General features: G+C 43.4%; 1 protein-coding gene across 2 annotated transcripts in view; it reads right to left on the bottom strand.

Moving 5' to 3' along the window:
• Positions 1-17,606, bottom strand: part of MCM8 (minichromosome maintenance 8 homologous recombination repair factor) — a 105,509-nt gene that overhangs the window by 18,573 nt on the left and 69,330 nt on the right. For both annotated transcript variants that reach the window (XM_073553876.1, XM_073553877.1), the window contains exons 8-13: positions 14,060-14,145; positions 12,506-12,657; positions 11,168-11,366; positions 6,887-6,917; positions 5,886-6,026; positions 5,572-5,713 (exon numbers count right to left, since the gene is read on the bottom strand). In XM_073553876.1, coding sequence (XP_073409977.1) covers positions 5,572-5,713; positions 5,886-6,026; positions 6,887-6,917; positions 11,168-11,366; positions 12,506-12,657; positions 14,060-14,145 — 751 coding nt within the window. The remainder of the gene's footprint in view (positions 1-5,571; positions 5,714-5,885; positions 6,027-6,886; positions 6,918-11,167; positions 11,367-12,505; positions 12,658-14,059; positions 14,146-17,606) is intronic.

Raw genomic sequence — 17,606 nt, forward strand, 5'->3', positions numbered from 1 at the left:
TGCCACATCTTCACCCTCATCATCAACTGATGAAGAATTTAATTTCGAAAAATATTTGGATCACAAGGATCGTGCAAAGCGTTCCCGCATAGAAGAAGAGTCATCCCCATCAAGGAACACAGCCAGTACATTTCAGCAGAATTTTTCATGTGCACTAAAAGAAATTGAGAAATTTGACCGTTCATCAAAAATAACAGTGCAACAAGCGATTCCTCTGTATCCTGACATTGTCAGAGATGTTGCCCGAGTGGTTACTGCTTTGCCACCAACACAAGTTAGTGTAGAGAGGTTGTTCTCTGCTCTCAAAATAATTAGATCAGATTTGAGGGCATCCATGAAGGAGGATCTGACAGAGGCAATACTTTTTCTGAGGACAAATTTATAGATTTCTTCTTATTAACTGCATAAAAGTGTTTATTGCATATTTACTTACAGTTTAGAAAAGTTTAGAAAAGTTATTTGCTATATTCTAATTGTATTCTAATAAATGTAGTTTTTGCTCTAAGTGGTCTGATTACTTATATGATGGTGAGAAACTGAATAAGCACGATGTTTAATATTTTACAACAGTAAATTTGTTGTTATGAATTGGCCATTTATGAAGGAGTCGGAGTCGGAGTCGGAGCCTGATAAAATCCAGGAGTCGGAGTCGCAACTGTGGCTTACCGACTCCACAGCCCTGCCTCTGAAGTATCCTGGAACGGAACAAGGCAAAAGGAAATTGCCTCTGAAGCTGCCACTATCCTCCCCAGGACCCTCCTGGCAGCGTGAAACGATAGAAGTCGGGATTCTAGCAGAGAGCAAATTCCCTGCCGGAGAGTAATCCACTTCCTTTCGGGAAGAAAGACCCTCAAGCGGCGGGTGTCGATTAGCGTACCTAAAAACTCTAGGCGTTGTGTTGGTGTAAAGTGGGATTTTTTCCCTGTTGATGAGCCAACCAAACCGGGACAGCGTGATTAGAACCGCAGACAGGTTTCCTGCGCCTGATCGAAGGAGGGGCCTTGACGAGAATATCGTCGAGATATGGGACTAATGCTATACCTCTAACCCTTAATATAGCTACCATTGCTGCCATAATCTTCGTAAAAATTCTGGTTGCTGTTGCCAGCCCAAATGGTAGGGCCGCAAACTGGGAATGCTGCTGCTGGACAGCGAAGCGCAAAAACCTTTGATGTCCCTGAAAAATGGGGCGGTGCAGGAAGGCGTCCCGAATGTCTATGGAGCACAGGAATTCCTGATCCTCCATAGAGGCAATCACCGGCCGGATCGACTCCATCCTGAAGTGGCGTATGCGGACCCATTTGTCTAACCTCTTGAGGTCTAGTATGGGTGAACTGAGCCAACCTTTTTTGGTATTACAAACAGGTTTGAGTAAAAGCTTGTAAAACGCTCCTGCTCTGGAACAAGGATGATTACTCCTGCGCTGAGAAGAGAGTCGATTGCCGCAAAAAAACCTGCTGCAGCGTCTCTTGGTGGCTGGGATAGAAAAAAACGGTCTCGCGGAAGCGCGTTGAAGTCTATCTTGCATCCTGTGGATACCACCTCCCTTACCCAGGTATTCTTTACTGAACTCTGCCAGACATCTCTGCAGAAGAGAAGGCGGCCCCCTAGTCTGGGAGAGGGACTCGGAAGGGTGCTGTAATCCCTGCAGGCGTCTGTGGGAACTGCGAGGACGCCATAAAGGGGAGGCCCGAAAGGACACCTTCCTGTCCTTAGGCGCCTGCGACCTCTGTGGGCCCTGAGCATAAGCGTCTGCCGCTGGGGCACGACGACAGGGACGAAAGGATTGGACCCTTCATTTGAAAACCTATCTACGGGACCTGGCCTGAGGGAGAAGGGAGCTTATACCCTCAGTTGCATCTTTAATGATTTGATCTAACATTGGATCAAAGAGTCGGGAATCCTGAAAAGGCAGAAAAGTCAGGGATCTCTTTGAGGACAAATCAGCCTGCCAGGCCTTTAACAAGATGGGACTGTTCTGGCCCTGGGACTGTTCTGGCCCATACTCAGAACCCTCCTCCAAGCGTGTCTCTAAAAATGCATCGCCTGATTCTGGAGAGGAGGCCGACGACCAGAGAAACTCTGGTGGTGAGATGAAGTAAGAAGGGGACCTGGGTTGGTGGTCCTGTCTCAACCTTTTACGGCCTCTAGAAGGTCCAAAAGGGACTCCTTCGATGCACCTGTGTCCACTGGAGTCTGAAGTGGCAATCTGTCAAGCACCGTTACCAGGTTCTGTGATACCTTGGTAGCGTCTTCCACACAGGGCAGCCAGACCACAGACCAGGGCTTCACCAGCGCAATTCAATTCTAGAGGTTGTATACCCACTGCTATCAGCGCTATCTTCTCTCCTTATTTTAGTGACCCAGGAGGTCCCTTTTCTGAAGCCCTACGCTGTACAGCTGCCTGTTCAAATTTTGGACGGCTCAGTCCACATACGCTTTCCAGACGCCAGCCATTTAACATTTCCACTGGCCATCCAGACTCTCTACTTTGTCCTTCTTTTGGCTACCATTGCAAGGATTTATTTATTTCAGTAAAAGAGATTTTTCTGATGAAGGTCCTATGCTGGACCAAAAACGTTTAAACCTTTCTGTCTGGATGCACAAAATAAAAGTGTCTGAATATTTCACATATTGAGTGCCAAGATTTTTGTCATTTTTGATTGATGGGTTGGATACCCGACTTGAGCACCAACAACCAAACTATTCCTGAGTGCCGTGCTCTCTTTATAGGATTGTAATCTGTCAAGCACCGTTACCAGGTTCTGTGATACTTTGGTAAGGTCAACAACGGATTTAGATAAGGAAGAGGCCCATCCCGGAAACTCATTGTCTCCCACGGCAATGGCTGACCCCTGGGTGGCAGGTAGGACGTCCTTATCCCGCTCCTGGGATAATGCGTTGGCAGGAAAGGTGGGGGGGCTGCGCCTGTTCTCTAGCGTAGGTGATACCGTGGGTGTGCTGCGCTTTGAGCAGCGTGGGGAGGCCTGACACGTAGGGAGTTTGCTATTGATAGAGGTACATAAAAAATATTTAACGATGGTAGCTGGCCCTTCTAACTGGTGCCGACCATCGGGGGTAAAGAGTGGAATGAGGGAGCAACAACTGTAGTGCAGTACTCACATCCCCCGTCGTGTGTCCCCACCGCAGCTGCCACCCGAAGGCAGAGGAGAATGAGGGAGAGGTGAATAGCCCTGACGCCTGGAGGCTTCCCCACCCGAAACCGGTGGGCGGGGCCCAGCCCCGGCTTTCTGGAGCACCAAGATGGCGCCGTTCCCGCCGGAGGGCTGGGCCTACCTTGGAAGCCGGGATCTGACATCGGACGTGCGCGAGCTGGACTCTGAAGCCGGTGGGGAGCCGCTGGAGCCCAAGAGAGTAACGCCGCCACGGGAGGAAGGATTGGAGGCCGCGCCGCAATCTGCATTCCTGCAGTGCTTGGAAGCAGGTACTGGCTCTTGAGTTTAGTTAGAGCCACGGGCTGTAAGCACAGGGTAACAGCTCAACAAAAATGTTGCAGCCTCTTACCTCTAGCTCGCCCAGTGATAGAGAGCAGTTACCTGACGAAAAGATTGTTGTCCCAAATCTTTTCTGCATGGCGTCTCATGCGATTATCAGGCTCTGGAGGGCAAGTGATGGGAGACAAAGGTCAGGACTAGGTACAATCACCTGAACACAAGTCCATGTTAGGGTCCTGCCAATGGGATCTATGAGGATACAGGGTGGCAGTACACGCCATACTCATAATCTCGGTGTGGGAATACAGATGTAGCAGATCTACCTTGTATCCCTCCATGGTTACCTGAAAAGAAACGACGCACATTGAGGTAGGCATGGGTCTGTAAGAGACCCCTGTCCACCTCCTTTCCGACACTAAGCAAAACTGATTGTCCTACAGCCTGTCAGTGGGGTGTATACTGCGGAGGCGGAGTTAACATTTTTTTCATGGCATAGTGTCAACCTCCTAGAGGCAGCAGCACACACCCACGGTTTCTGTGTCCCCCAATGAGACGAAAGAGAAAATAAGATTTCAGGCCACAGTGTTTTTAGCAGTTTCCCCACTTGCAGGCTCTGGACACTAGAAGCTGCAGCAGCTTCTCTGTGTCTCTGTCTGTCTTCCTCCAACTCCTTACCCCTCCAATCTCTGTTGACTTTTATACGCAGCAGCTGTAATGATCCTTCAGTGTGGACAGATTTGATCAGTGCAGGCGATTGGGGCGGGGAGGGCATTTATCTTTAACAAGATACTAGCTGAAGAGCCCGGCGATGCCTGGTCATAGTAACTAACTGTGGTTAGTTATAGCAAATTATAATTATCCTCCATCCCATAGTCCGGTGCCCATATACCCATCATACATATCCACGATCCCATAGGCCCGTGCCCATATACCCATCATACATCCTCCATCCCATAGTCCCATGCCCATATACCCATCACACATCCTCCATCCCATAGTCCCATGCCCATATACCCATCACACATCCTCCATCCCATAGTCCCATGCCCATATACCCATCATACATATTCGCCATCCCATAGTCGAGTGCCCATATAACCATCACACATCCTTCATCTCAAAGTCCCATGCCCATATACCCATCATACATATCCTCCATCCCATAGTCCCGTGCCCATATACCCATCCTCCATCCCATAGTCCCATGCCCTTATACCATCACACATCCTCCATCCCATAGTCCCATGCCCATATACCCATCATACATATTCGCCATCCCATAGTCGAGTGCCCATATAACCATCACACATCCTTCATCTCAAAGTCCCATGCCCATATACCCATCATACATATCCTCCATCCCATAGTCCCGTGCCCATATACCCATCACACATCCTCCATCCCATAGTCCCATGCCCATATACCCATCACACATCCTCCATCCCATAGTCCCATGCCCATATACCCATCATACATATCCTCCATCCCATAGTCCCATGCCCATTTACCCATCATATCCTCCATCCCATAGTTCTGTGCCCATATATCCATCACACATCCTCCATCTCATAGTCCAGTGTCCATATACCTGTCATACATATCCTCCATCCCATAGTCCAGTGCCCATATACCCATCACACATCCTCCATCCCATAGTCAACCATTATAACATCATAATGAGCGGCGGGGTTTGCAACCTATGATGACATCAGCGTCACCATGGCAACCATTATGACATCATAATGAGGGCGGCGCTTGATATACACACACACTTTTTCCCCCATTATGTAGATAGGGGCAAAATTGTTTGGTGAATTGGAACGCGCAGGGTTAAAATTTCGCCTCACAACATAGCCTAGGACGCTCTCGGGGTCCAGACGTGTGACTGTGCCAAATTTTGTGGCTGTATGGTGCGGATGCCAATCCCGGACATACATACATACACACACTTGAGCTTTCTATATTAGATTTATAAAAAGGTTTCTTATCTTCACTTGTAGCATTGATTAATGAAAAAAAAAATTGAAACAATAGTTAATTTTTAAGATCTCCCTGCTAGTAATTTTTTTTTCCATAATGAGAAGGTACAACTATTCATGTGCAGCAAACGTGATACCTTGATCTCCTAATACAAGTGCTCCAGCTTCCAAGCCAAAATCTCCCGTTGCACTGTCTCTGGATAACGTTACAGTAAGTCCAGATGTCGTAGTGGTGTTTCCGCATACATAAATGCCACGAGGTGCGACATTACACACCGCCTAGAAAACACAAGGTCATACATAGATCACACTGTTATTTATTGAATTAGGTCACTGTCTAAAACACATGTAAGCGTTAACTATTATTTTTGACTCGTACCCTTCTTTAATATCTAATCAGTACGATTAAAGCGGTCTGCTCATTAATCAAGAGTATGAAGGCTGCCAATACCTGTAACATTTGACTTTTTCCTAGTCCAGGGTCTCCAACTACAAGTACATGAGGGTCCCCTCGGATTGGAATCCTGTTTTTGTCATCCACGTATTTCTGGCAACCTCCAAAAAGTGTAAGTAACAGACCGGCTTTTACCACCTAAAAAAAGAAAAAATTGTTCTTTTATCGGTTAAAAATTAAAAGCATTAAAGGGATTGTCCCACGATCACAGCTTATCATCTAAGACATAGTTAATGAGTTGCCAATCGCTTTGGGTCCCACAGCTGAGACCCTTACAAATTATGACTGTCGGGGTCCCATATCTTCCTTAGAAAGAAGCTGTGGTCCTACCTCAGCACCACGCACATACACGACAGCTGCTATATTGAAATGGGGGGCTCAAAACCCGTTACATTCTTAAGATATAAGATAGAGAAACTCTTGTTTATCTGACACTGAGATTTTCATAAAGTGCCATAATTAAACTGGTTTTCTGTCCTTATGATATTGGTAAACTATCCTTAGAATAGGTCGTCAATATCAGCCCGGTAGGGGTCAGACACCAGGTACCCCCACCGATGAGCTGAATCAGCTTCACATGTAAATAGTGAATGGAGCCAGAACAGAACGATGTGTAAACACTGCTGTAGATATCTGCAGATGGGCTCCTCTTCACTTCAATGGGAGCAAAGTTACGGTTCAGATAACATTAGACTCATATTTTCGGGCTCCATGTTTTCCGGGGCGTGCAGCCTTGTTTTGGCTTCTCCCGCAGGGAAAGATACAGCCTATTGAGGAGTGAGAATAACTAATAGTCGGTCGGCTAGAGACTGCCCTGATAGTGGCAGCCATCACACAACACTATTGTTATGTTATTTGTAAACAATGATACCAGAAGACAGGGAGGGTTGCATTTTCCCAATATTCTAACCCTTTTCTAGGACAACCCATTTCTCTTTTTCTTATTTGCTGCACATGTAAGGCATAAGGCGTTCATGGATACATCTAGATCATCTTACCTCATGTCCATATATCGTAGGGCAAAGTGAGCTGAAATACAAAGAAAGATGGATATGACACAAATGAACTCACGACTTCTAATGGCCAATGTTCCTGACCGTGCTGCTCACTGGGACAGTGACTTAGTAAATGGTGGCATTGAGGGTGACTTATTATGGAAAGAGTAACAAAAGGTTTTCAGTTTGTAGCATACGGTCCAGTTGTCCTTTACCAGTATGGATAGTGTTATGGGGTACGCTCCAGTACAACCAGGGCTGTGGAGTCGGAGCTCATTTTGGTGGAGTTGGAGTCGGAGTTGGAGGCGGTATAAAATGGAACGACTCAGACTCTTAAAATATATAATAAATTGGGTACAATAATTCAATGCAGGATGTGCTGAATATTTTTTCATAGGAATTTGGGAAAGTTATGAAATGTCCTATAAATGGCTGTTCTATTCCTGATCTAAGGCTACATTCACACACAGTGTTTTTCCTGCGTTTTTTGAGGATACGTTTTTCAGCTGCAAAAGCCAATCAGCTTTTTAAAAATCTGCTCTATCTATCCATTTATCCATATCTGTCTATCCATATCTTATCTGTACCAAAAAGAATGAAAACCGGGTAGTACACAGACTAACACAACTTTTTTTTAGCACAGTCAGGTACACCTCATAGCTGCCCTTAAAGGACGCCCAGGACAGGCATTGCTCGTCTTCAGTAACACATCAACATCAATTGATAGTTGGAATAAAGAGACTGCATTCATCACACCACATATTCTTAAGGTGCAGGCTTTATTTTCAAGTGTAGGGGTGTGCAGTATGAGGTTCTGCAGCAGCTGAGGTGTGCAGTATGATGTTCTGCAGAACAGTATGAGGTTCTGCCCCCCCCACCCCCAGGTTTGATCCTGGCTACGCCCATGGTGTGAATGTAGCCTGAGGATCTAGGCTTTGTCTTAGCTGAGAAGTCATAGTGTTATTATATATATATATATATATATATATATATATATACATACATATACACACACACACACACACACACACATATATACACATACATATACACACACACACAGTAGAGACCAAAAGTTTGGACACACCTCATTCAAAGAGTTTTCTTTATTTTCATTACTATGAAAATTGTAGATTCACTCTGAAATCATCAAAACTATGAATTAACACATGTGGAATTATATAATTAACAAAAAAGTGTGAAACAACTGAATATACTGTATGTCTTATATTCTAGGTTCTTCAAAGTAGCTACCTTTTGCTTGATTACTGCTTTGCACACTCTTGGCATTCTCTTGATGAGCTTCAAGAGGTAGTCACCGAAAATGGTTTTCACTTCACAGGTGTGCCTTGTCAGGTTTAATAAGTGGGATTTCTTGCCTTATAAATGAGGTTGGGACCATCAGTTGTGTTGTGCAGAAGTCTGGTGGATACACAGCTGATAGTCCTACTGAATAGACTGTTAGCTGCTTTTTTCTTGCCATTATACAAATTCTAAGTAAAGAAAAACGAGTGGCCATCATTACTTTAAGAAATGAAGGTCAGTCAGTCCGAAAAATTGGGAAAACTTTGAAAGTGTCCCCAAGTGCATTGGCAAAAACCATCAAGCGCTACAAAAAATTGGCTCACATGAGGACCGCCCCAGGAAAGGACCAAGAGTCACCTCTGCTGCAGAGGATAGGTTCATCCGAGTCACCAGCCTCAGAAATCACAGGTTAACAGCAGCTCAGATTAGAGACCAGGTCAATGCACAGAGTTCTAGCAGCAGACACATCTCTACAATAACTGTTAAGAGGAGACTTTGTGCAGCAGGCCTTCATGGTATAATAGCTGCTAGGAAACCACTGCTAAGGACAGGCAACAAGCAGAAGAGACTTGTTTGGGCTAAAGAACACAAGGAATGGACATTAGACCAGTGGAAATCTGTGCTTTGGTCTGATGAGTCCAAATTTGAGATCTTTGGTTCCAACCACCGAGTCTTTGTGTGACGCAGAAAAGGTGAACGGATGGACTCTACATGCCTGGTTCCCACCGTGAAGCATGGAGGAGGAGGTGTGATGGTGTGGGGGTGCTTTGATGGTGACTCTGTTGGGGATTTATTCAAAATTGAAGGCATACTGAACCAGCATGGCTACGACAGCATCTTGCAGCATCATGCTATTCCATCTGGTTTGCGTTTAATTGGACCATCATTTATTTTTCAACAGGACAATGACCCCAAACACAGCTATTTGACCAAGAAGGAGAGTGATGGGGTTCTATGCCAGATGACCTGGCCTCCACAGTCACCAGACCTGAACCCTATCGAGATGGTTTGGGGTGAGCTGGACCACAGAGTGAAGGCAAAAGGGCCAACAAGTGCTAAGCATCTCTGGGAACTCCTTCAAGACTGTTGGAATACCATTTTCGGTGATTACCTCTTGAAGCTCATCAAGAGAATGCCAAGAGTGTGCAAAGCAGTAATCAAAGCAAAAGGTGGCTTCTTTGAAGAACCTAGAATATAAGACATATTTTCAGTTGTTTCACACTTTTTTGTTAATTACATAATTCCACATGTGTTAATTCATAGTTTTGATGCCTTCAGAGTGAATCTACAATTTACATAGTCATGAAAATAAAGAAAACTCTTTGAATAAGAAGGTGTGTCCAAACTTTTGGTCTGTACTGTATATATGTAATCGATATTACATATTTACAATTTATTACAGTTTTTTGTGTTCTAAAGTTGTATTCTAATAAATATATATTCTGTTCTATCTAAATATCTTGATTATTGGATCATAAAAATGATTAAAATGTCTGAGGTTCACATTGTACTACAATAAATTTTTCACTTAAATATAAGCAATATGTGTGGGAGTCGGGAGTCGTGGAGTCAGTGTAAGGGAAATTGAGGAGTCGGAGTCGCAGGTTTGGCTTACCGACTCCACAGCCCTGAGTACAACTACATTTAAAAATGACACGAGTGCAGCTTACATATAGTAGGAGGGATGTCTTTGAAACATTTTCTAGAACAACAACTTCTATAAAAAAAAAAAAAAAAATTGTTCCAGAGCCATGTGAATAGCACTTGTGCTATAGTGACCCTGTCAGCAGGAGTATGGGGTGTAAACCATTCCGAATACCCCTCCTATCATGGTTATGCTGGCTGAGAAGATACTGTGTAGCCTAGAAAAGTAACTATTAATCATCTCCATGCTTTAATAGGTCATTTGGGAGGAGCCATTGTCCCATAGTCACACAGTCCCTGCAGTAATCAGTCCCCATGAGGCGTGATTGGCGATGTCTACAGAACATGTCTGACATTTCGGCACTGCATCTGCTGAATCGAACCCTCTTTGGCACATCCGCCGCTCCTCAATTTAGCACATGATTACAGTGGGGACGGTATGACAATTTGGATTATTTCAGGCTTGTTATAAAACAGCATACAAATTATTATAAAGTATTTTTCGACACCAGGGCTTCTTAAACAGTCCAGTAAAGGCCCCGTTGGTTAAAAGTCGTCCAAATCCGCCAATTTCGACGGTAATGACCGATCATCTCTTGTGGGTGGTAGCGGTTAGCCCAACAGCTCTCCAATGTGTACGGCCAGCTTACGGCGCCCCCTAGCAGTTGGTGAGGCTAAGCCCACTAAATGCAGGAGGCAGTTTTTGTCATCATAGGCTGCACAGATTTGATTTAGCTACAGCAATTTCTGGTTTAGCAATATAACCAGCTCCTTTTTAGCTTATTTTAATGTTACATGAGGGTAAACTGAGCAACAGTTTTCATTTTGAATTGCATTTTGACCATGGATGTTAAAACTCTGCCATGACTGGCTTCTAGATCCTAAGGCCCCTATAGAAAGAGATTGAGAAGCACTAAATCTTATCTGGAAGATTAACCATACGAATAACCTATTTGGGAAGAGCTGCAAAGCTCAATGATTGGGAGCAGCACTGTCAATGTGATGTCAGAACTGCAGACAATAACAGACAAAGGGAGCAGTGGCAAAGACTCATTGCTGGACCTGGGGGAGGATGAGTAAAGCAGGGCTTGCTTTTAACAATTGGTGCTGTGAAACAGGCATAGAAAACCCCTTAAAGCACCAGAATAAAATGACGTAGACACTGAATATCATTCGTCAGTAAAACGTTCCATCTGCCAGGATGGATGATGCCATATATTATAGAACAGCTCGAGTAGAGTCAGCTTCTACAAAGTCACTTTAATGAAACTAAATAATTCATCGTTCACAGCAGTCTGAAGAAGGCTGTAGAAATATTAAGAGAAACACACTTACTGGACTATTAATTTTAGGAGATTCTCCTGAGCCTGGATCTCCTGAATAGCATAGAGGTCTTTTAAGGAGAAGTCCATGGATGCTCCATGGGTGGCGCTCTCGTCTGTCTCTTTCCCTTTGTGGCCTTTGCTGTTGCAGACAGAATTTGCTTCGATGTATAATAGGAACATACATTTATTATTTTTGTTTTTAAATCCTCCTATTCACAAGAAAGAGAAGAAGAACGTGCTGTAATATTTAGCGACAAGTTATAATACAGGTTCATTATGCCACTTATATGTGCTACACAAAATGTGCAGAAACAAAATATTGGAAGGTATCGGTTCTATTTGTGGAGATCCAGCTGGTGTATGTAGTCCTATAATGCTTCATGGGAGTAGTATGCAGATGAAAGGGGCTGTCCGGTACTTTAACATTTCTTGATGGCCTATCCTTAGAATAGGTCATGATTATTAGATCGGGGGCAGTGCGACACCCGGCACACCCACTGATACAGCTGTTCCTGGTGCTGGGTACAGCACATCCACCCCTATTTGAATGAACAGAAGTGGATCTGCAGTACCCACTGTGGCCACTATGCAGTTGATAGAGCTGTGCAGCTCCGCAACTGATCACTTCCGGACGACGTCGACTCCAGTAGCTGCTGATCGGCGGGTGTGCAAGGTGTTATCCCCACCGATCTGATATTGATGAGATATTTTAAGGAAAGGCCATCAATATTAAATTATTATATTATATTAATTCAATATTAAAAGTACTAACTAAGGAAAAAATGGCTAGAAAAGGACTTGCATGCCTTCATAGTTCTCACCCAATAGGTGCTACCCTCTGAGGGCAAAATAGATGGCATCCTTTCTACACTAGCTTGCCAGCAAAGTTGTTTTAGGAGCCATCACCAAATGGGCTCAATATTATATAATACCACGATGTCCAGCTAGCACCATTTCAGCTGATAAGCTGGCAGTGTACAGCGATCTGTGAGTCACACGCGATGATTCACCGTAGTCCTGTTCTGCATAGCATTCCTTATGTGATTCAGCACTATGGCCCCCTCAATGCCGGGGGCGCAGGGGTCCCAGAATACAGAACCCAACTGGTCATGAAGTGACGCCATATTCTTGAGCTATGACATCACTTTATGGGGATATCCCCTGGATAAATCATGGTCACTAGTCTAAAACCAAACTTCCTTTAAAAAAATGTAAAAAATGCCATCAGGTACTTGATCAAAGTATTTCACTATCCTCAATTGACAAATGTATGAATTTACTGTAATAGATTCCTAAGACACAGCACAAGCTTTTGTCCTGTGGTCTGGGGAAAGTACATGACACGTACCATCTTTAATATTAGATACTTTCACTACGCCAGTGATGGTCACCAGATCTCCGGGGACACAGCTGTCCACTAAATCTTGGCTCAGTTCACATTCTACAGTTCTTGGGATCCGGCCGGCTTCCCGCTGATCATCTGACATCAATTCTTGGACTCTGTAAGAGAAAACAGATTTTCAAGTAAGAGTCGGTAATTTCGATATCACTTTGCGAAAACAGGTTCCTAAAATTAAGGCAACGCAGTTTTTTTTGAAAGGGTGAAAATTTAGTAATTGAGAAGGGGTTGTCCAAGAAGTAGACAAGCCCTTTAATAAAATACAAAATAGAAAGTTACCTATCTTTGTATTTAGGAAGCAAAAAAGCAATAACAAGAAATTTCTGTATCAAGCTATATATAGACTTTAAAGGGGTTGGCCTCTACTCTGACAACCCCTCCTCAACCGGTGTGTTTGTACGCAGTAAAATAATGACACTTATACTCACCTTCAGTGTCGTTCTTGCAGTGTCGGCACTGGCTCTTCCGGGGTTTGCATGACATTATGTCAAGAGATCCCTATGGCTAATCAACGGCAGCTTCATTCTCCCTGCCTACGGACAAATCACTTACATCAGGAGGAAGTGAGAGCTGCTATAGCCCCGGGAGAGACATTGCCGACACCGTTGGAACAGCACTGGCACCAGAGGAGAGTATAAATGTTATTATTTTCCCGAGGGCAAACATACAGATTGAGAAGGGGTTGTTGTTTTAAATTTAATAGGGGCCAATCCCTTTAAAGAGCCTTGAAACATGACTGTATTTCTAGCATCATCAAACCAAGGACACAACTCTGTAGATATCACTGTTCAGAGGTTTTGTTCCTCCTCATTAGTATGGGGTAGGGGTACACAATTTGGAACAGAATACGCTTTTCTTCTGTTCCACAAAGTAAAGATGGGAATAAGTTGTGTGTTAAACTGGTCGTGTCTCAGTTAGATAATAAGGGCAGGAAACATCAAAATAAAAAAGACACACAGTAGAATATACTGCACTTAAAGCAATAAAGCGACTCAATAGCAATATGCTAAAATACCTTTGTGAGCCTAATATAATGTTCTCACCATGAATAGAGAAAACACCTGGATGAGCCAAGTAGCAGCAGAATAAAAACCTATAACCTTTCCGTTTGTAATAATTATATAATCACGATTTCTTTCATATGGAAATCTCACAGAATATCTGCTTTTGGAGTGAAGATGACTCTATACATCTATTCTTAATGAGACTGAATAGGCGTTCTAGGACGCAGGCAGCAAAACCCATGTATGAAGACTGATGCTGCATTGTCCTCGTCCTTTTGTGACTCACACTTTGATCTACACAAGCTTTTGTCAAGAACAGACATGTAGGCAAATGGAAAATATACACAGAGCAGATGAAGGAAACATCTTTATGTCTTACAGTGCAGTGATATGTTGTCTAAGGGGTAACGTTTCTCCTTGTGGAGAGTGACAAGCCAAGCCTGGTATGTCAGAGTGAGGAGAATCATAAGCCACGATTTAAAAGATACTCTCCACTTGCCTTATCATCTGCCAGTCCACAGTCACAGTCAGAGGAGACCCTCGGTTCGGTGTAAAAGAGCGTCCGCGGCATTCTGGGACTGGGCACTAAAAGACAAAATCCTAGCTATCAATAGGAAAATTATAGTATTTTTAACGCAGGCCAGCACTGTACAAAATCTTGATCAACCCCTTCTCCCCATGGCTAATTTCCATTTTTGCACTTTAGTTTTTCCTCCCCTTCTTACAGGAACCATATATTTTCAATTTCTCTGTCGACATAGCCCTATGAGGTCTTGTTATTTGTGGGACATGTAGTTATGAAGGGATACCATTCACTTTACCATATAATGTAAAAGAAAAATGGGGAAAAAAAATGTACAAAATCACTTTTTATTCCATTTATTTTTTGGAGGGGGAATAGATCACCAAAATATGTCAATTCAGGAGTTTCAATTTTCCTTACTGTATGCCCTTTACCAGCAGCGTCTGATTTCTCCTACTCCTGCACTGATTAGTATGAAAGTTAAGTGCTTCTAAACGGTGCACGTTTTCTTTTAGCAGTGCAGGGTTTAATCTGCTCTGAAGCTTTCCTGCATTAAGGCTCTCAGCTGTGCACTGTTAGCCACTCCAATCTCCTACAGTGCCTTGCGAAAATATTCGGCCCCCAGGAACTTTTCAACCTTTTCCCACATATCATGCTTCAAACATAAAGATACCAAATGTAAATTTTTGGTGAAGAATCATCAAGTGGGACACAATTGTGAAGTTGAACGAAATTTATTGGTTATTTAAAATTTTTGTGAAAATTCAAAAACGGAAAAGTGGGGCGTGCAATATTATTCAGCCCCTTTACTTTTAGTGCAGCAAACTCACTCCAGAAGTTCATTGTGGATCTCTGAATGATCCAATGTTGTCCTAAATGACTAATGATGATAAATATAATCCACCTGTGTGTACTCAAGACTCCGTATAAATGCACCTGCTCTGTGATAGTCTCAGGGTTCTGCTTGATGAACAGAGAGCATCATGAAGACCAAGGAACACAACAGGCAAGTCCGTGATACTGTTGTGGAGAAGTTTAAAGCTGGATTTGAATACAAAATGATTTCCAAAACTTTAAACATCCCAAGGAGCACTGTGCAAGCGATCATATTGAAATGGAAGGAGTATCATACCACTGCAAATCTACCAGGACCCGGCCGTCCCTCTAAACTTTCATCTCAAACAAGGAGAAGACTGATCAGAGATGCAGCCAAGAGGCCCATGATTACTCTGGATGAACTGCAGAGAACTACAGCTGAGGCGGGACAGTCTGTCCATAGGACAACAATCAGTCGTACACTGCACAAATCTGATGTTTATGGAAGAGTGGCAAGAAGAAAGCCATTTCTCAAAGATATCCATAAAAAATGTCATTTAAAGTTTGCAACAAGCCACCTGGGAGACACACCAAACATGTGGAAGAAGGTGCTCTGGTCAGATGAAACCAAAATCAAACTTTTTGGCAACAATGCCAAACGATATGTTTGGCGTAAAGGCAACACAGCGCATCACCCTGAACACACCATCCCCACTGTCAAACATGGTGGTGGCAGCATCATGGTTTGAGCCTGCTTTTCTTCAGCAGGGACAGGGAAGATGGTTAAAATTGATGTGAAGATGGATGGAGCCAAATACAGGACCATTCTTGAAGAAAACCTGTTGGGAGTCTGCAAAAGACCTGATATAAAATAGATATGACAGGCTCAAACCCCAACTTAGGTGCTCTGGGAAAAAACAAGACTAAAGTATAGGAGTAACCCCGGCACACTAATAACATGAAAGTAAAGTCTTCTCAACGACAGTCTTTAATTGTTGTGATTTTATTGATTGTGAAAAAAAGGGTGGTGTTACAATCCAAAAAAGGGTGGTGTTACAATCCAACGTTTCAGCTCTACTTCTCGAGCTTTCATCAGGGATATGACTACAATATATACAATAAAAGAACAAAAATCAATAAATAAACTTTATAAAGTATTATAAAACCAAAAATCTAGTGATAGGTGATACATAAGGTGGGGACAGTGTCATACATCCTTTGTGAAGGTGTGTATGGATCTATAATGATGTGAGGCCAGTGGGTATGTATTGTGGTGTGATACAGTGAACATGTGAGAGGTTGAACAGAGGAATAGAGTGAAGGTGTAAGGAGTTGAAAAGCATGAATGTGTAGGTAGTGTTGAGAAAGGGCATTAGGGGACAGTGAAGTGGAGTGGGAATAAAAGTGAGGTCATCTAAGGAGGCAGTGTGTAAGGGGTGCTCTTGGAAATGTTAAGGCATAAGGTATAAATACCTAGATCCTTGGTTTTGAGGTGTGTGTATAAGTGGTATAGGTTTGCCTTTGTAATCCAGCTGCTGGAACGGTACCTATAGTAACCACTGAGAAAGGGTATAGATTAAGGAATAGCAAGGTATATAGAAAGAAAAGATATAAAAGAAAGTTTTAGGGGTCACATACCGATGTGTAGGGTCAGCACGTGACTCCCGTCCTAAGGACAAAAAAGCAGGTCAATAAGCTGAGATGGAGAAAGGAAACCCAGTCTATGAAGACTGTAGGGCACTATTACCTTGTGTCCTAAATCTAGTCAGGTGTGGAGGAGGCCGGAAGTGCATGTGGCTTAGTGCAGTGATGTTAAATACTGTCAAGCACTTCCTGATTGGGTGGGGAAGGGGCGGGAATGGGGGGGAAGGGCCATCGCCATCTTAGTGAGGTCAAAAATGTCTGAATGAATCTACTGAGCATGTGCAGGGCGGGGATAGAGAATGAGCATGTTTTGACTTGACAGGAAGTGATGGTGGCAGTCGCCATCTTGGTGAGGTCAAAAAATGTCAGAATGAATGTACTGAGCATGTGCAGGGCGGGGATAGAGAATGAACATGTTTATCCCCGCCCTGCACATGCTCAGTAGATTCATTCAGACATTTTTTGACCTCACCAAGATGGCGACTGCCACCATCACTTCCTGTCAAGTCAAAACATGCTCATTCTGGATTACAAAGGCAAACCTATACCACTTATACACACACCTCAAAACCAAGGATCTAGGTATTTATACCTTATGCCTTAACATTTCCAAGAGCACCCCTTACATACTGCCTCCTTAGATGACCTCACTTTTATTCCCACTCCACTTCACTGTCCCCTAATGCCCTTTCTCAACACTACCTACACATTCATGCTTTTCAACTCCTTACACCTTCACTCTATTCCTCTGTTCAACCTCTCACATGTTCACTGTATCACACCACAATACATACCCACTGGCCTCACATCATTATAGATCCATACACACCTTCACAAAGGATGTATGACACTGTCCCCACCTTATGTATCACCTATCACTAGATTTTTGGTTTTATAATACTTTATAAAGTTTATTGATTTTTGTTCTTTTATTGTATATATTGTAGTCATATCCCTGATGAAAGCTCGAGAAGTAGAGCTGAAACGTTGGATTGTAACACCACCCTTTTTTGGATTGTAACACCACCCTTTTTTTCACAATCAATAAAATCACAACAATTAA

Source organism: Dendrobates tinctorius, unplaced genomic scaffold (assembly GCF_039654945.1).
Source record: "Dendrobates tinctorius isolate UK_male_01 unplaced genomic scaffold, ASM3965494v1 ptg000203l, whole genome shotgun sequence".
NCBI classification, from domain to species: Eukaryota; Metazoa; Chordata; class Amphibia; order Anura; family Dendrobatidae; genus Dendrobates; species Dendrobates tinctorius.